Consider the following 20,829-nt stretch of genomic DNA (forward strand, 5'->3'; position numbering starts at 1 on the left):
TTTGATAAATAAACATAACTAGACATTAGACAAGGTCTCTATGTCTTCAGTGGGGACCTGAGGACATACCCTTACAAAGTTCCAAGTAAGGAGGGGAAAAATTGCATTTCTTGGGCCTCTTGGATACTGCTGAACAAATTTCTGTGACTCCCATAGCCATTATAGAAGGATGAGGAGGAAACAGATAATTCTGTATAGTTTTATTTTACCATAACTCTTTTCCAGACACAACTATGAGTAAATACACTTTGGGCCTCTAAAAACCCCAAATATTGTGGTTTCTATTAAAGAATATGTTATTGGTAGAAATGTACTTTTTATATCAACTAGCACAACCCCCACCATGTCCCCACTGTGAGATTTACTGAGTTTAGGGTATTTTAATGGAGTACGTTAAGGGGAGATAAGAAAACCTTCCTCAGCGATCAATGCAAAGAAATAGAGGAAAACAACAGAATGGGAAAGACTAGAGATCTCTTCAAGAAAATTAGAGATACCAAGGGAACATTTCAAGCAAAGATGGGCTCGATAAAGGACAGAAATGGTATGGACATAACAGAAGCAGAAGATGTGAAGAAGAGGTGGCAAGAATACACAGAAGAGTTATACAAAAAAGATCTTCATGACCAGGTAATTATGATGGTGTGATCACTCACCTAGAGCCAGATGTCTTGGAATGTGAAGTCAAGTGGGCCTTAGAAAGCATCACTCTGAACAAAGCTAGTGGAGGGATGGAATTCCAGTTGAGCTATTTCAAATCCTAAAAGATGATGCTATGAAAGTGCTGCACTCAATATGCCCGCAAATTTGGAAAACTCAGCAGTGGCCACAGGACTAGAAAAGGTCAGTTTTCATTCCAATCCCAAAGAAAGGTGATGCCAAAGAATGCTCAAACTACCGCACAATTGCACTCATCTCACACGCTAGTAAAGTAATGCTCAAAATTCTCCAAGCCAGGATTCAGCAATATGTGAACCATGAACTTCCAGATGTTCAAGCTGGTTTTAGAAAAGGCAGAGGAACCAGAGATCAAATTGCCAACATCTGCTGAATCATCGAAAAAGCAAGAGAGTTCCAGGAAAACATCTATTTCTGCTTTATTGACTATGCCAAAGCCTTTGACTGTGTGGATCACAATAAACTGTGGAAAATTCTGAAAGAGATGGGAATACCAGACCACTTGACCTGCCTCTTGAGAAACCTATATGCAGGTCAGGAAGCAACAGTTAGAACTGGACATGGAACAACAGACTGGTTCCAAATAGGAAAAGGAGTACATCAAGGCTGTATATTGTCACCCTGCTTATTTAACTTCTATGCAGAGTACATCATGAGAAACACTGGACTGGAAGAAACACAAGCTGAAATCAAGATTGCTGGGAGAAATATCAATAACCTCAGATATGCAGATGACACCACCCTTATGGCAGAAAGTGAAGAGGAACTAAAAAGCCTCTTGATGAAAGTGAAAGAGGAGAGTGAAAAAGTTGACTTAAAGCTCAACATTCAGAAAACTAAGATCATGAAAAAAAAAAAAAAAAAAAAGAAAACTAAGATCATGGCATCCAGTCCCATCACTTCATGGCAAATAAATGGGGAAACAGTGGAAACAGTGTCAGACTTTATTTTCTGGGGCTCCAAAATCACTGTAGATGATGACTGCAGCCATGAAATTAAAAGACACTTGCTCCTTGGAAGGAAAGTTATGACCAACTTAGCATATTCAAAAACAGAGACATTACTTTGCCAACAAAGGTCCGCCTAGTCAAGGCTATGGTTTTTCCAGTGGTCATGTATGGATGTGAGAGTTGGACTGTGAAGTAAGCTGAGTGCCAAAGAATTGATGCTTTTGAACTGTGGTGTTGGAGAAGACTCTTGAGAGTCCCTTGGACTGCAAGGAGATCCAACCAGTCCATCCTAAAGGAGATCAGTTCTGGGTGTTCATTGGAAGGACTGATGCTGAAGCTGAAACTCCAATACTTTGGCCACCTCATGTGAAGAGTTGACTCATTGGAAAAGACTCTGAGCTGGGAGGGATTGGGGGCAGGAGGAGAAAGGGACAACAGAGGATGAGATGGCTGGATGGCATCACCGACTCGATGGGCATGAGTTTGGGTAAACTTCGGGAGTTGGTGATGGACAAGGAGGCCTGGCGTGCTGCGATTCATGGGGTCGCAAAGAGTCGGACAGAACTGAGCGACTGAATTGAACTGAACAAAAAGCATTAGAACTGTCTCTGGCACCAGTGGTACCTGACATTGTGACACTTAGAGAAGATATTATTCAAGATAAAGAATCTTGGTACAATGCAGCTGACATCACAGATGCCCTTCTCAGCATCACTCTCCACGTGGATGAAAGGATTAGTCTGATGTTATGCAGTAGGGGTTATAGTGCACCACCAAGATCTTCCCATGAGACTCCCTAAATTCTCTATCTGTAATCAATGAATAGGTTAAGACTTGGGAAAAGTCCTGCTCCTGGAGGGAGCACTAGCCTTCCACTCTTTCAAAGAAATCATCCTAGTGGGCTCAGACAAGGGCAGTACCCCAAAAGAACAGGATGTTCTATTTGCTTACAAGTAGGATGCAGTTAGGCCATTAACAACAAGGTACAAAGACTCAAAACTGAAGTAAAATTCCTGAGCATGATCTGTAAGGGGCATAGTTCAGAGAAAATGACTGTCATTCTTTTGACCCTCTCTGCTTCTGAAATGAAAATCATTAGAGTAACTGGTGGGACTACACAGACACAGCCTCACTCTCACAGGATCACCTAGCATCCATCAGGTTCCCACAAAGACCACTGTCTGCTTGGGGCCTTGATGGGCAGGATCTGCTGGAAGCCCTTCAGCTGACTGCCCTATGTGCCCTTTTCATGGAGCCCTCTCATTTCCAAGCACTGTTTCAGTTAGAAACCTCAGTAACATCTCTCTTTGCCTATGGCAATCTATGGCCACTACCACACATCAAAGTCATTCACTGGGCTTTGAGTCCATAATCTGCCAGAGCTGGCTAAAAAGTACATATTCTTTATGAGGTCTATTATTGGTGTTGGTGAATAATAGGAGCATGACTTTGGTCATGTAATAATCCTAGGATAAGAAATTGCAAACAAAACATATAATACATTTGCTTTTGTTCTATAATTTTATCAGGGTTATCATATTTTATGTCAAAGTTTTAAATTTCTACAAAATATTTGTTCAAACACATGTTTATGAACCAAATAAAGCTCTTCTGACATATTTAACTTAAAACTATATAAAGTTATTGCTAATTATCATACTTACTCTTGAGTCTTTCTCCTATGGAAGTTCTTTGTTTCTTTACTTGTGCTTGTTTTTTTAACTCTGAATCTTCATGTTCAAGTATAAGATTTCCACCTGGCACTTTATCAGGAGCTATATAAAGAGATAATTTAAGTCTCTTAATAGGAAAAATTACGACTGTAAAAATTCTAGATTTTAAACTCAGAAACATTTTCTCTCATTTGCATAAAGTCCTAAGTAAATTATCATAACAATAGACCTGATATGAAAATTTACAGAATATTTTTAATGGATATTTATTGAAGCTGTCTCTTTGTTTTATAAATATTCTCAGGTATCAATATGTTTATAGTAGATTCTAATGTTCATAAATTATTTATGCTTTGGATAATATATATGTACAGACGAACCAATGAAAATACTTGTGCATAAGGTTGGTCATTATAGCATCATTTGTAATCACAAGATATTCAAAATCATCTGAGTGTTCAAACAATAGTATAGTACCTTCCACAATATATGTAAATCAAATAATTATGCAGTATATCTTAAACATACACAATGATATATGTCAAATATATCTCAATAAAATGAAAAAGTAACATAGTACCAATTATAGTATATGATGATATATGTATATAAATTGTAGTATACATGGTGTACAGGTGATGTGATGTGGTACAAATATCTGTACCCAGAATGAGACATTCCCTTCCCCTATTATCAATACATCAAATGCTTGCCAGATGTCATGGGAGAAAGAAAGACTGGTGGGAACACCGGTAGAGCTCGTGCCCTTTCATGTTTAGACTCCTACTTAATTATTGCAGTAAGTGAATAAAGGCCTTTTACTTTCAGTTTGGTTCATTGTCTTTACAGATCACCTTCACAACTGATAGCTCTCTTCTCAGTGACAAATGGTGGCAGGCAGAGTGGCCCAATTAAGCACAATGTCTTTCTGGAAAAGTAAAAAGCATGAAGATCCCCCAGGGTTTTGGGGAGACACTAGAGAGGACTACAAGGCCTGTTGGGGAGTACTAGTTGGTCAATTGCAAGAGTCTGAAGGTCTAACAATGCACTTTGCTACCAACAGCTATGAGTCTCAAGAAATGCTACGTTAGGAACGCCTGGGGGCACTCTTGGAGAGGGCTAGCAAATTGTTTATGCAAGCTTCCTGGGCTAGAGGGGTAATGATGGTCCTTCTCTTTAGCCCCAGAATCCCTGCCAAAATGCCTGGTGGAATTAGTGATCTAACAGAAGGACTCTGGGAAATTTATGGAAGCAATCCCTGGGTACTCCTTGTCCTCTGATGACAGTACTAAAAATTGTCACATCCTCTGCAAACTCAGTTGCACCCAATGATTGTTGTCAACTTTAATGAGGTCCCCATTCTGGCGGGCTACAGTTCATGGGGTTGCAAAGAGTAGGACATGACTGAGCGACTAGGCACAGCACACAGCACCAACAACAATGGACAGCCTACAATACAGCAAGTTACTGAGACCCATGATTGAATTAAATGAATATAGAACACTTTGAGATTGCATTGTCCATGATATAAAGAGATCTCACAGACTTGGGTTGTTCACTTGCATGATGAAGTAGGAATCTTTTTTACCCTACTTTTTTTTCCTTCAACACTTTCTACTTCTAGTCTGATAATTTTACTAATTCATAAAATTTTCAAGCAAGCAAAATATGGAATGAACTGATTTCAAGGAGGTAATTTTCTTAAAGTTAGCAAGAACAGTGTTACTGTGTGGGTGGACCTGTTTAAGAGTGTCCTGAAAGCAGAAAATTTGATCAAGGAGGCTAAGAGGAACATCCACATCCTTCTTCCTCATCTGGGAACTATTTGGGCTCTGACAGCTTTGGCCCAACAGTGATGGGTTTCCTATGACCAAAACACATGTTTAGACCAAGCTTTGAGAGGACAGCATCTCTGCAAACTACACTGGTGGTCCCCAGATTCTACAAGGAGACAGTGACAGTGATAGATAATGAGATTGTTATTAATAACAAGACTCTAGGTTAATTAGTGCCATTCCTGCTGGTTATCTAGCTCAAATAAACCTCCTCAGAAAGTTAGATCAATTTGTCAGCGACATAATCCAGATGTTAACTGACAAATTCCTGGGCAGGGTAAATGTAACTACTGCCAAAATAACAGAGAGAGATCATCACAGAAAGTGACATTAAAATGGTAACTGAGCACATGTAACTGGAGGATTTGGTAGGGCTTTTCCAAATAAACCTCTGGGTCTTATTGTTAAACAATGGGAGCGCAAAAGAAGAGATCAGTGGGTTCTCCACTTAGAAACTCATAACTCATGTCCTTTCAAGCTCTGGGAGATGGTGAAGGACAGGGAAGCCTGGCATGCTACAGTCCATGGGGTCCTTTAGAGGCCAAATGGCAACCCTCCCTCAGGTCTGCCTGGTAATGATTCCTACAACTAATAGAAGTGCTCTTCCTTCTTCTCCCAGGATATTCTAAAATGAATCATAGAGTCCTACCAATTTTTACCTAAACTTTTTACATTAAAAAAAAACCAATACAATATTGTAAAGTAATTAGTCTCTAATTAAAATAAGTAAATTTAAATTAAAAAAAAAGACACTACAAAAAAATAAAAAATAAAAAAAACAAGACTATGAAATGTCCTATGCACAAAGTGAGGAAATGAGGTCCTGTGAAAGGGTCAAAGTTCAAAGTACACATGGGGAAGAACTGCATATTTTGGACTTTTGGGATAACGATGCACAGCTGACTATGACCCCCAAAATCCCTGGGATGAGAATGAGGAGAAATGGATAAGGCTCTGATTTCCTGTCAGAAGCCACCACCACCAAGACCCCTACCAAGCTTGACTACAGATATAACATATCATTATTGTGGCACTACTACTGAATGGATTATTATTAGAGACATATTGTTGATATGCATACCTGATAGCACCTAATTCAAGCCATAAACAAAATTATTGTAGTTAAGAAAATTTTAGTGGGACATATGGAAGACAGCAAACCTACCAAACTACCAGCTAGAAGTTTTGTCCCTCAAAAAGAGCATTAACAGGCTCAGCAATTAAAAACAAACAAAAACAACAAGAAAACTGCTACTGTTGCTGTGCTTAGGAAGCCCAGGTTCACTATCTGAGCTTCCCAAAAGGCCTTGGGTGCTTGGAAACTCAATCCTCAGTCACTCAACAGTATAGTACAATGTTTGGAAACACCATTACCTGATGACACTGTGACTCTTGCCCAAGTTCAGAAAAATAGGTCTGAATCAATTCTTATTGCAAATGCCCTTTTCAGCATCCCTGTCCACACAGATGATCAGGATCTGTTTGCCTTTTGTGTAATACTTTTCAATACTCCTTTAATGTCCTTCCACAAGGCCATGACCAGGAAATTTCACTCCCAGATGTAGGACTAGCCTTCTGCAGAGTAAGGAATGTCTCCTAGTTGGTCCAGGCAAGGGTACTACCCAACCAGCACTGGATGCCATTTTGACCCATATGTAGCAACATGTCTAGGATATTACTGGGACAAGAAACAAGGACCCAAGACTCATGGGAAGTTCCTAACTGGGAAGGGAGAGTAGGACTCTCTCTGGAGGCAATAATTGCCTGAGTTTTAGTCACACTCAGGCTCTCAGCCCGTACAAATACAAAGGATCCCCAATGACTGGTGGGACTGTTCAGAAACTGGTACTCACACATCCCCCTACATGGCCATCTTGATGACAGCACCCAGCAATTAGGTTATCAAAAAGACCTGTACGCTGACCAGGGCCTGGAGATCCTTTAAATGGCTACACAGGAAAACCTTTTCCTTGGCCCCTTGAATCCACTGTCTTTTAAGTTACAGGTCTCTCTGATGCCTACTGGAGTCTGTGGCAAAAGAACACAGCCACACATCTGAGGTATCCACCCAGCTTATGGACCCCTAATCTCTTACTGGTGGCTGAAAGTATAGAATCACTTTGAAAGACTACTGAGCAGTTACTGGGCCTTGGTGGTTAATAAGCAAGAAGTGTCTCTACAATGCAGCCTTATAACAAGAAATATCAGCCAAATGTTAAATGGTTCCAGTTCTCTAATTTTTTATATTATTCATATTTGAAGTGCAAAATTGCTATACGTGCTCAAACACATATTCATGAACTAAAGAAAAAAGATCAGGTAAGATTAATTTTTTAAAAATTTAAAGGCATCTATAACTGTTGTACTTACTACCGTGTTTTCCTTCTCCAGAAGATATCTGTTTCTGTACTTGCATTGGGAGTTTTGACACTGAATCTTGATGCTGAAGCACAGGAGTATTGTCAGGCACATCATCAGGAGCTGCACAAAACAGATTCATTAAATTCCTTCATAGACACATCAGTTCAGTTCAGTTGCTCAGTCGTGTCCGACTCTTTGCAACCCCATGAACTGCAGCATGCCAGGCCTCCCTGTCCATCACCAACTCCCGGAGTTCACTCAAACTCATCCCCTATTGAGTCAGTGATGCCATCCAACCATCTCATCCTCTGTCAACCCCTTCTCCTCCTGCCTTCAGTCTTTCCCAGGATCAGGGTCTTTCCCAATGAATCAGCTTTTCGCATCAAGTGGCCAAAGTATTGGGGTTTCGGCTTAAACATCAGTCCTTCCAATGAACATTCAGGACTGATATTCCTTTAGAATGGACTGGTTGGACCTCCTTGCAGTCTAAGGGACTCTGAAGAGTCTTCTTCAACACCACAGTTCAAAAGCATCAATTCTTCAGCACTCAGCTTTCTCTATAGTCCAACTCTCACATCCAAACATGACTACTGGAAAAACCATAGGCTTGACTAGATGGACCTTTGTTGGCAAAATGTCATCTCTGCTTTTGAATATGCTATCTAGGTTGGTCATAACTTTCCTTATAAGGAGCAAGCATCTTTTAATTCCATGGCTGCGACCGCCATCTGCAGTGATTCTGGAGCCCAAAAAAATAAAGTCTGCCACTGTTTCCCCATCTATTTGCCATGAAGTGATGGGACTGGATGCCATGATCTTAGTTTTCTGAATGTTGAGCTTTAAGCCAACTTTTTCACTCTCCTCTCTCACTTCCATCCAGAGGCTCTTTAGTTCTTCTTCACTTTCTGCCATGAGGGTGGTGTCATCTGCATATCTGAGGTTATTGATATTTCCTCCCAGCAATCTTGATTCCAGCTTGTGCTTCTTCCAGTCCAGCATTTCTCATGATGTCCTCTGCATATAAGTTAAATAAGCAGGGTGACAATATACAGCCTTGACATACTCCTTTTCCTATTTGGAACCAGTCTGTTGTTCCATGTCCAGTTCTAACTGTTGCTTCCTGATCTGCATATAGATTTCTCAAGAGGCAGATCAGGTGGTCTGGTATTCCCATCTCTTGAAGTACTTTCCACAGTTTATTGTGATCCACACAGTCAAAGGCTTTGGCATAGTCAATAAAGCAGAAATAGATGTTTTTCTGGAACTCTCTTGCTTTTTTGATGATCCAGCGGATGTTGGCAATTTGATCTCTGGTTCCTCTGCCTTTTATAAAACCAGTTTGAACATACGGAAGTTCACAGTTCAGAAGCCTTCAGTCTTATTGCTGAAGCCTGGCTTGGAGGATTTTGAGCATTACTTTACTAGCGTGTGAGATGAGTGCAATTGTGCAATAGTTTGAGCATTCTTTGGCATCACCTTTCTTTGGGATTGGAATGAAAACTGACCTTTTCCAGTCCTGTGGCCACTGCTGAGTTTTCCAAATTTGCTGGCATATTGAGTGCAGCACTGTCACAGCATCATCTTTCAGGATTTGAAATAGCCCAACTGGAATTCCATCACTTCCACTAGATTTGTTCATAGTGATGCTTCCTAAGGCCCACTTGACTTCACATTCCAGGATGTCTGGCTCTACGTCAGTGATCACACCATTGTGATTATCTGGGTCATGAAGATTTTTTTTGTATAGTTCTTCTGTGTATTCTTGCCACCTCTTCTTAATATCTTCTGCTTATGTTAGGTCCATACCATTTCTGTCCTTTGTTGATCCCATCTTTGCATGAAATGTTCCCTTGGTATCTCTAATTTTCTTGAAGAGATCTCTAGTCTTTCCCATCCTGTTGTTTTCCTCTATTTCTTTGCACTGATCACTGAGGAAGGCTTTCTTACCTCTCCTTGCTATTCTTTAGAACTCTGCATTCAAATGGGTATATCTTTCCTTTTCTCCTTTGCTTTTGGCTTCTCTTCTTTTCACAGCTATTTGTAAGGCCTCCTCAGACAGCCATTTTGCTTTTTTGCATTTCTTTTTCTTGGGGATGGTCTTGATCCCTGTCTGCTGTACAATATCATGAACCTACGTCCATAGTTCATCAGGCACTCTATCTATAAGATCTAGTCCCTTAAATCTATTTTTCACTTCTACTGTATAATCATAAGGGATTTGATTTAGGTCATATCTGAATGGTCTAGTGGTTTTCCCTACTTTCTTCAATTTAAGTCTGAATTTGGCAATAAGGAGTCCATGATCTGAGCAACAGTCAGGTCCCGATCTTGGTTTTGCTGACTGTATAGAGCTTCTCCATCTTTGGCTGCAAAGAATATAATCAATCTGGTTTAGTGTTGACCATCTGGTGATGTCCATGTGTAGAGTCTTCTCTTGTGTTGTTAGAGGAGGGTGTTTGCTAAGACGAGATCTGCAATAAAATCTCTTGGTTTCATACTTACAATAAGTATACTGTGAATTTTTTTCTCATTTTGATAAAGTTAAGTAAATTGGGCTTCCCTGGCAGTTCAGCTGGTAAAGAATCCTCCTGTAATGCAGAAGACCCCAGTTTGATTCCTGGGTTGGCAAGTTCCATCGGAGAAGGGAATAGGCTACCCACTCAAGTATTCTTGCGCTTCCCTGGTGGCTCAGCTGGTAAAGAATCTGGCTGCAATGTGGGAGAACTGGGTTCAATTCCTAGGTTGGGAAGATCCTCTGGAGAAGGGAATGGTTACCCACTCCAGTATTCTGACCTGGAGACCATGGGGTCACAAAGAGTTGGACATGACTGAACGACTTTTACTTTCACTTTGGGACTTCCCCAGTGGCTTAGTGGAAAAGAATGTGCCTGCAATACAGGAGATGCTGGTTCGATCCCTGGATGAGGAAAATCCCCCAGAGAAGGAAATGGCATTCTAGTCCAGTATTCTTGCCTGGGAAATTCCATGGGCAGAGGAATCTGGCAGGCTACAGTCCATAGGATCACAAGGAGTCGGACACAACTGAAGAGACTGAGCACACATAAGTAAATTACCATAAATAACATGTGACTAGAAATTGTGAGAATATTTTAAATGAATATACTTTAAAGAGGCTGTAACAACATAATATACATACATACATAGAAACATCCATATATAAAGTCTCTATTTTTCCTAGGTTATTTATACTTTGTGTGTATATCCAGTTGCTTAGTCGTGTTCAACTCTTTGGGACCCCATGGACTGTAGCTTGCCAGGCTCCTCTGTCCATGGAATTTTCAGGCAAGGATACTGCAGTAGGTAGCCATTTCCAATTCCAGGAGATCTTCTTGACTCAGCTAGAACCTGTGTCTCTTATGTCTTCTGCACTGGCAGGTGGATTCTTTACCCCCGCACCTCCTAGGAAGTCCTGTTTATACTTCAGACTAATACAAATTCATAGAACTAAAAATACAAATGAGTATGTACATGGTTATTGAATACAATGTATTTGTAAGTGCAAAATATTCAAAACCATATACATTTTAAAGCAAAGAAGATTAGTTCAATAAACTAGGATACATGCTATCCACTATGGAATAATATGAATTATGGTAAATACTGTGGTACAGCTGTACACAGTGCTATAAACTGAGTGAAATGAATCTCTACCTACTGATTTAAAGGGATTTCTTAAAGGGATCATCAGGAATAATGTTACGTTTAAAAAAAAACTAAAAAAAGGAAAACTGGTATGGGTATCTTAGAAATGAGAAAAAACAAGGATGGAGAGAAAAAATACAGGAAACACAGGAAACCTATCACAAAACAATGTATATGGTTACCAACAAGATGAGAGGGAAGACTGAGGAAGGAATAATAAGCTTCTAAGCATAGCTCTTTATATACTTTTTAACTTTTGGAAGTAGGTTCATGCTCCATGTATTTCAAAACATAATTAAATCAGTGAGGGTAAGAAGATCGAATGCAAAGAGAAAGCAAACTTATGAAATGAAACAACTGAAGGCAAAATAGAAGTGGTAACTTCTCAATATAGTATTTAACATAAACCCTCACTCTTGGACATGGGATTGAGATGAGAATGGGAGGGAGAATAACAGCAAGTCATGAAATCTTTTTAAAATCTGGTTTGTTTATCAAGTGGTATGTTCAAAGCTATTCTGAAACCACTTGAGAAGCATTACAGGATTGAGCAAACGAGTAATTGTGGTAAACTGTTTCATAACTGTAGCTACATGAGCACTAACGTCCTTCATATGGCCATCAAATTGCTCAGGTATCAGTAATCAGTGCACAGGTCATGACTTTGAAGCACCTGCTCCCACAGAGAGGACTAGTTTTCACTCTAGTGGGCCAAGACAAGGACACACCAAATAAGGCCTAGATGCCCTGTGGAACCACCAGTGGCTCTTGGCTGGGCCATTAGTATACTCAGTTAATTACCTGGTACCCTAGTGAAACTCCTGGGCATGATCTCTAAGGGGTATGACTTCTCATTCCAGAGGATAGGACTGCCAACTATTCAACTCCAATAAATAAAACAGGCCAAGCAAATAGTGGGACTCTTTGACCACGTGCATTCTCATTTCCCCATGTGGAGCTCTTAATGACTCTGATCTCTGGGGTTACCAGAAAAGCTGCTTCCTTTTAGTGAGGACACAGCTAAGGCCCTAAAGGCCCTCCAACAGGGCCTCCAGAACAAATCAGATGCTTGATTTACAGATCTCAGAAATACTTTTTTGGCAAAGGAATCTATGGCAAAATGCCCCTGCCATGCATAGAAGCGTCTGTTGGGCTTCTGTATCCACAATTACCTGGAGCTGGCTGAAAGGCACTCTACTTTGGAGAGACAGTTATTCACCTACTATTGGGCCTTGGGGCATTCATCTTCTCACAAAATAATCTTAAGAACAGAAATTCCAATCAAAGTTTAACAATATTTCTGCTTTTTTCCTCTAGATATCTCATGGTAGTCACACTTTAGTCGAAGTATAACATTTCTATAAAATACATGTTCAAAAATATATAACATGAACCAAAATAAAAACATCTTCTAGTGAGTTTAATATAAAATAATTTCATGTTTTCCATAGTTTTTATACTTACCAGTAAGTCCTTCCCCTTTGTGCAAGCTTGGTTTCTTTACTTGAATCTCTGATTTTGACACTGAGTCTTGATGATGAAGAATACGATTTCTATCTGGTACTTCATCCTGAGCTGCATAAAGAGAAGAATTTGGCCCACTAAATAAAAAAACTTCACAAAAAACTTCATTTTTATGAAGTTATAAGAACATCATCAAATGCCAGGTTGTACAAGAAAACTGTGGGAAGAATGTTAACAAGGGTGCATGAAAGGTATTTTAGCACATCATTAATATTCTTGGACTTCTAATATGTTTTGTATTAGTCTGTCATTTTCTGAGTTTTCCAAATATTTTCAGGTAATACATATTGAAACACTAAACAATGAAAATATACCCATACAAATTATTCATAACAGCAAAATAGTCAAAGCCACTTAAATATAAAAGCATGGGAGACTGGTAGGCTAAAGTAATGCATGTAAACTAAGAAAACACAGACTATGGGATATAATGTGGCACACACAGCTGTACAAGCAAGTATAAAAGGAATGAAGACCCAACAAATTGACTCAGAAGCATTTCTAGGATTTAACTCTTAATGGGCAAGAAACAACCTGACAGGGAATATATAGTATGCTACAGGCAGGCAAGCAGGAAGGTAGGAGGAAGGAAGACATGAAGAAAAGGAACTTGAAAAAAGTGATAAATGTATTCATCTTTTAAAAAGGAAATATAGGAAATAAAAACCAAAAACTATTACAGTGGGTCAATTAGTCGCTACAGACATGGCTGACTGAGTTGTACCCAGTGACTCCTATTTGCTCTCAGCTTCTCTCTGACACTGATGGATACTCCAAGATATACTGAAGTTTTGAGAATCATGTCTAAAGAAAAAGAATCCAGGTTTCTCAGTTCCACCGGACCAGCAACCAGAGGAGACTACATAGACTCCACTGTAGAGGAGCTACTCTTGTTAACTTAGTGTGGGACACTGGCACCTTGCTGGCTGTGTCTTAACAGAACACCTGGTTCTGAGTTCCTTGACAGGGGCCACTGTGTCCAAGAAGGACAAGGGAGGGGACGCGGAAGAAAAGACACAAACACCTGAGACAATCTCCTTCCTTTCCTGGCTGACACTTAGTTTCTGAAAACTTCTGTCCAGGCATGGTAAACTCCCTGCCACTGGAAACAGTCTAGTTACCCAGCAATGGAGGCTCAAGAAAGGGATGGATGGACTCTCCACCACTCATCTTGTGCCAGAAAGTGGACCATGGAGGCCAAAACAGCCTCATATGAATCAAAACAGTGATGATACTTAGTACTAATAATGATGATACTTAGTATCAATAATGTGTTCCCTCTGCTCTCCCCCGCTGGCAGTGATCCTAAGATGAATTCCACAACTCTGCCTATTTTCACCTATAATACTTGACTTTTCAAAATAAACATGATTAGGGATTAGACCATCATCCTTATCCCCAGTGGCATCTGATGATGTATGCCAAATGAGAGTTCAAAGTGCAGTGGGGGAAGATTGCATACCTTAGGCCATTTGGCTTCTACTTTACCAATGACTGTTATCTCCACAACTCTGACACCAGGATTAGAGGAACACAGGAATGCTTTCTGACCCTTACTTACACCTGACCATAGTGCGGGTGCCTTTGGGCATTACAAACCTCAATTTCATAGCTCCCACTACTGAATACATCAGTAGTGCAGATGTATTTTCTATGTGAACTCCAACTCACATCAACCCCAAGCTGTGATGAGCACTGCTGCACTCAGGGTCATTTCAGTGGGGCACATGGAAGACTGCAAACCTACCAGACTACCAGTGCCTACAGACTTCTATTCAGAACAACTATTAAGAAGAGAAAAAGGAATGCCTGCCCTGTTTGATGAGTTTAAGTGAACCAAACATGTCTGTGAGATTATTTCTCCATTCAGTAACTAAGTAAACCTACACAATCAGCCTTGCGTGCCTGGACTGGACTACAGGACTACTTACTACAGCTTAACGCTATGGTACAGATCGGGACACTGGCCTTAACTGACACTGCGACTGCCACAGAGGCCCTTGCTCAAGCTAAGGGAAACAGGTATGAAGGAATTCATATTGTAAATGCCCATTTGGGCATCCCTATCCACACAGATGATCAGGATCTGTCTGCCTTTTCTGTAATACATTTCAATACTCCTTTAATGTCCTTCCACAAGGCCATGAGCTGCAAGTCTCATTCTCAGATGGAGCACTAGCCTTTCACCTATAATAAAGAATGTCTCCTACTTGGTCCAGGCAAGGGTACTACCCAACCAGGATTGGATGCCATGTTGATCCACATGTAGCAACATGTCTAGGACATTACTATGGACAAGGCAAAAGGACCCATGACTCAGGAAATTCCTGGGAATAAACTGGGAAGCGACAGTGGGTATCTCTTCAGAGGCAATAATTGCTAAGTTTTAGTCATGCTCAGGCTCTCAGCCCCAACAATACAAAAGATGCCCAGCGACTGGTGCGACTGTTCAGACACTGGTACTCACACATCCCCCTACACGGCCATCCTGATGACAGCACCCAGCAATCAGATTACCAAAAAGACCTGTAATTATAGGAGGCCCAGGAGGTCCTCCAACTGGCTACACAGGAAACCCTCTTACTTGCCCTCCTGAATCCACTGACTTTTTAAGTTATAGGTCTCATCAACCTCTCTGATGCCTACTGGAGCCTGTGGCAAAATAACATAGCCACACATCAGAGGTGCCCACCTGGCTTTTGGACCCTAATCTCCTATTGCTGACTAAAAGTGTAGAATCCATTGGAAAAACTACTAAGTAGTTACCGGGCCTTGGTGGACACTGAGTGCAAAGTCTCTCTACAATGGAGTCTTATACCAATAAAGAAAGAAAGTGAAAGTGAAGTTGCTCAGTCGCGTCCAACTCTTTGCGACCCCATGGACTGCAGCCTACCAGGTTCCTCAGTCCAAGGGATTTTCCAGGCAAGAATACTGGAGTGGGTTGCCATTTCCTTCTCCAGGAGATCTTCCTGACCCAGGGATTGAACCCGGGTCTCCTGAATTGTAGGCAGACACCTTACTGAATACCAACCAAATGTTGAATGGTTCCTGTTCTCTAATTGTTTTATATTATTCACGTAAAGCATGTTAAGTCGCTTCAGTCATGTCCGACTCTTTGCGAACCCATGGAGTGTAGCCCACCAGGCTCCTCTGTCCACGGGATTTCCCAGGCCAGAATACTGGAGTGGGTTTCCATTTCTTACTCTAAGGGATCTTCCCGATCCAGGGATTGAACCCAGGTGTCTCCTGCATTGGCAGATGGATTCTTTCCCACTAGCGCTACCTGGCTATTATTCACATTTAGATCACTATCCTTGTAGCCCACCTGTAATCAGTCTGCCTGCAATGCAGGAGACCTGGGTTCAATCCCTGGATTGGGAAGATTCCCTGGAGAAGGGAAAGGCTACCCACTCCAGTATTCTGGCCTGGAGAATTCTTTGAACTGTATAGTCCCTGGGGTTGCAAAGAGTTGGACATGACTGAACAACTTTCACATTCACATTTAGATCAAAGTGACACTATGAATTTTATGCTCAAACCAGGTGGCACAGTGGTAAAGAATCTGCCTGCCAGTGCAGGAGGCATAAGAGATTTGGGCTTAATCCTTGGGCTGGAAAGATCCCCTGGAGTAGGAAATGGCTACCCACTCCAGTATTCCTGCCTGGAGAATTCCATGGGCAGAGGAGCCTGGCAGTTGGGCTATAGTCCGTGGGGACTGAGCACACACATAAACACAAGCAAGCATATGCTCAAACACACATTCTTGAACTAAACAGAAAAATCTAATGAGATTAATTTTTTTAAATTTAAAGGAATCTATAACTGTTGTACTTACTACTGTGCTTTCCTCCTCTGGGAGTTATCTGTTTCTGTACTTGCACTGGGAGTTTTGACACTGAATCTTGATGCTGAAGCACAGGAGTATGGTCAGGCACATCATTATCAGAAGCTACACAAAAGAGATTCCTTAAGTTCCTTCATAGATACACAGATCATATTTGTGAGTGCAAAATATTCAAAAGTGTATACATTTTAAAGCAAAGAAGATTAAATAAACCATAATTTAACACAATGGTATATATAATGCATGGTACATAATGTGTAGAAACAGCTGTACCCATGCTATAATCTGAGTGAAACCCATCACTAGATATTGACATGGAGGGATTTCTGGATATAATGCTAACTTAGGAAAAAAACTGAAAAGGGGAAAGCTAGTATGGAAACTTTGGGTAAAGAATAAGAAGAAATGAGAAAAAACAAGGAGAGAGAGGGAAAAAAATAGAGAAAACACAGGAAAGCAATCACCAAATAATGTACATAGATATCTACAAAAGGAGAGGAAGACTGAGGAAAGAATGATAAACCTCTAAAAGCACTGTTTTATGTACTACTTAACTCTTGAAGAAGACTCAACTCTATGTATTTCTAAATATAATTAAACCAATAGGGACAAGAATATGGAATGGAAAGAGAAAGCAAACGTAATAAAACAAAACTGAAGGAAAAATAAAAGGAATAACACACGGTTACAGTAATTAATATAAACCCTCACAGCTAGACACGGGAGTGGGGTGGGTAGGGGAAAGTTGACCATAGTCAAGTCATGAAATCAATTTCAAACTTGGCTGTTGTCCTAGTGGTATGTGCAAAGTTATTCCAAAACCATGTGTGAAGCATTACAGGATGGAGCAAATGAGTAATCATGCTGATGCTCTTTAGAACTCTAGCTACCTGAGCCCTGGGATCCATAAAATGGCAGGAGCCTTTTGTTTGGGATTCCTTCAGCTGGGAGACCACCCCTCACCTCAGTCTGCACTGATGTGTCTGCTTCTTGGCAGGGGCTCTTCCATGGTGTGAAAGGGAACACAATGGAGCTGGTGATCTCCCCTGTCTGATCTACAGCCTACACTCTGAGGGTAAGTGAATAATGATTCACTGTAACCATGAGTTTGGTTGTTATCTTAATAGACCTACTCAGAAACTGGAATTTCTTTTCTCTCATTACCAAGTTAGCACAAGGAGAAGTGTGGTCAATGAAGCCCAGTGCTTTTGTGGAGGGAACATGGTGGCAAGTACCAATAAGCACGCACAGCATCGTGGGGAGGGAGCTACTACCAGATTACTTGCAAGATACAGAAAGGGGACTTTGCCAATGAGGCAAATGAGCTTCATAAACTAGGGGATACCATGTGGCTCTCAAGAGTACCTGCTGCACTGTTTGCAAAAGGTCTGATTAAACTGGAGTTGATTTCAGTTCAGTTCAGTTGCTCAGTCGTGTCGGACTCTTTGCGACCTCATGGGCTGCAGCACGCCAGGCCTCCCTGTCCATCACCAACTCCTGGAGTTTACTCAAACTCATGTCCTTTGAGTCAGTGATGCCATCCAACCATCTCATCCTCTGTCATCCCCTTCTCCTCCCGCCTTCAATCTTTCCAGCATCAGGGTCATTTCAAATGAGTCAGCTCTTCACATCAGGTGGCCAAAGTACTGGAGTTTCAGCTTCAACATCAGTTCTTCCAATGAATATTCAGGACTAATTTCCTTTAGGATGGTCTGGTTGGATCTCCTTGCAGTCCAAGAGACTCTCAAGAGTCTTCTCCAACACCACAGTTCAAAAGCATCAATTCTTCAGTGCTCAGCTTTCTTTATTTTTTTTTAAATTTTACTTTATTTTTAAACTTTACAATATTGTATTGGTTTTGCCAAACATTGAAATGAATCCGCCACATGTGTTCCCCATCCTAAACCCTCATCCCTCCTCCCTCCCCATACCATCCCTCTGGGTCTTCCCAGTGCACCAGCCCCAAGCATCCAGTATTGTGCATCGAATCTGGAATACATGACTACTGGAAAAGCCACAGACTTGACTAGAAGGACCTTTGTTGGCAAAGTAATGTCTTTGCTTTTGAGTATGCTAAGTTGGTCGTAACTTTCCTTCCAAGGAGTAAGCGTCTTTTAATTTCATGGCTACAGTCATCATCTAAAGTGATTTTGGAGCCCCCAAAACTAAAGTCTGACACTGTTTCCACTGTTTCCCCATTTATTTGCCATGAAGTGATGGGATTGGATGTCATGATCTTCGTTTTCTGAATGTTGAGCTTTAAGCCAACTTTTTCCCTCTCCTCTTTCACTTTCATCAAGAGGCTTTTTAGTTCCTCTTCCCGTTCTGCCATAAGGGTGGTGTCATGTGCATATCTGAGGTTATTGATATTTCTCCCGGCAATCTTGATTTCAGCTTGTGCTTCATCCAGCCCAGTGTTTGTCATGATGTACTCTGCATATAAATTAAATAAGCAGGGTGACAATATACAGCCTTGACATACTCCTTTTCCTATTTGGAACCAGTCTGTTGTTCCATATCCAATTGCTTCCTGACCTGCATATAAATTTCTAAAGAGTTGATTTAGTACCATAATACTATGTTGTCAGTCACTCAGTCCCGTCTGATTCTTTGTGACCCCACAGAGTATTGTCCGTGGAATTTTCCAGACCAAAATACTGGAGTGGGTAAGCCGTTCCCTTCTCCAGGGGATCTTCCCAGCCCAGGGATCGAACCCAGGTCTCCCACATCGCAAGCAGATTCTTTACCAGCTGAGCCACCAAGGAAGCTCAAGAATATTGGAGTGGTTAGCCTATCCCTCCTTCAGTGGATCTTCCCATCCCAAGGATCGAACCGGGGTCTCCTGCATTGTAGGTGGATTCTTTACCAGCTGAGCTAGTTTTAGGTACACAGCATAGTGATTCACTATTCTTTCAGACTATAATCCATTATAGGTTATTACAAGATAATGGGTATAATTCTTTGTGCTCTATAGTATATCCTTGCTGCGTATCTATTTTATATAGTAGTTTGTATTGGTTCATACCACCACAATTGTCCTTCTCATCTTTCATCCCCCTTTTGATAACCCCAAGTTAGTGCTCTATATCTGTGAGTTTTGTTTCTACTTTGTAAACACATTCATTTTTATTATTTTTGAGATTACAGATATAAGTGATATCATACAGTATATGTCCTTCTCTCTCTAATTTGTCTCACTATAAATTACTTTCTGGAATACATTCATGTAACTGCAAATGTCAGAGCTGCACTCCTTTTCATGGCTGAGTAACATTCCATTGTATACCTCATCTTAATCCCGTCATCTGTGCCTAATTCCTTGCATAAGCTTTTCAGTTCTGAAGGAGAACAACTGTCTTTGTCCTTAGCCTTTGATTCACCTAACAAGATGCTGAATGACTCAGATGAGAGACTCAATACACTGGCTCTGAAAAACTAGAGAAGGAATTTTATAGTTACTGATGGGTCCAGAAACTTTGGAGGCCCTGCATGCTAAATTGTACCCCTGAATTGCACTGACCACTCTAGCATACCCTGGAACCAACAGATAGCCTATGAGGCAGTGAGTTGTTGAGATTCACACTTTAATGAAAAAAGAAAGCAGAGTCCTCAGGATTGTTTTCCCTAGCTACTCAGAGAGACTTTGCTGACTAAGGTAGTTTGCCTCTGTGAAAAAGAAGTCATTTTGTTAAACTAGGTGAGGGAGAGGGTACACTGTAGGGCCTGTCACTGTAGAACCCACTGTATGATGTGCCAGTCCATTCTTGCCCAATGAGGTAGAGGCAAAGGGGAATCAGAGACATGAACACCTGAGACCTTTTCCCCTCCTTGGCTGAGTGCACATCTGGCTCCAACAGAAGAGCCCTTACATTGGAATTTTCGTTGCCTTGAAAAACACACTTGGATCATCACTTACAGAGGTTCTTAAAGGTTCTATGAGCCATACTGCTGATCTCTAAAGTCATGGGTGGAGAAAGGACAGTAAAAATATTTCTGATCCGACTCAGATTTCTATTTTGTTTCCGTCAGGTCAACTTTACCGGTTTTTAAGCTCAATTAAACCTGCTTATAAGATGATGTCTATTACTTCACAGCACAATGCAGATCCTGACTGACAAATTTTAAGACATAGGAAAAGAAGCTACCAACAAAACAGTACTAATTGACCACTGAATAGACCTAAAAATCCTAATGGGCACCCACCCCTAGATGATCTGGTTAAAGATTTTCCCAAAGAAATCTCTAGGTCTAGTTCCTAACCAGTGGGGCCTCAAAGAGAACATTAATAGGCATTTTACCGA

At 40.9% G+C, this 20,829-nt stretch overlaps 1 protein-coding gene across 1 annotated transcript in view; it reads right to left on the reverse strand.

The window, feature by feature from the left end:
* The window catches only part of LOC138990501 (coiled-coil domain-containing protein 7-like), a 170,932-nt gene that overhangs the window by 99,513 nt on the left and 50,590 nt on the right, over positions 1 to 20,829 (reverse strand). Inside the window, exons 7-10 of the mRNA XM_070382052.1 lie at positions 16,520 to 16,633; positions 12,625 to 12,735; positions 7,507 to 7,617; positions 3,293 to 3,403 (exon numbers count right to left, since the gene is read on the reverse strand). Of these exons, the coding sequence (XP_070238153.1) occupies positions 3,293 to 3,403; positions 7,507 to 7,617; positions 12,625 to 12,735; positions 16,520 to 16,633 (447 nt within the window). The remainder of the gene's footprint in view (positions 1 to 3,292; positions 3,404 to 7,506; positions 7,618 to 12,624; positions 12,736 to 16,519; positions 16,634 to 20,829) is intronic.

Source organism: Bos mutus, chromosome 13, assembly GCF_027580195.1.
Source record: "Bos mutus isolate GX-2022 chromosome 13, NWIPB_WYAK_1.1, whole genome shotgun sequence".
NCBI lineage: Eukaryota > Metazoa > Chordata > Mammalia > Artiodactyla > Bovidae > Bos > Bos mutus.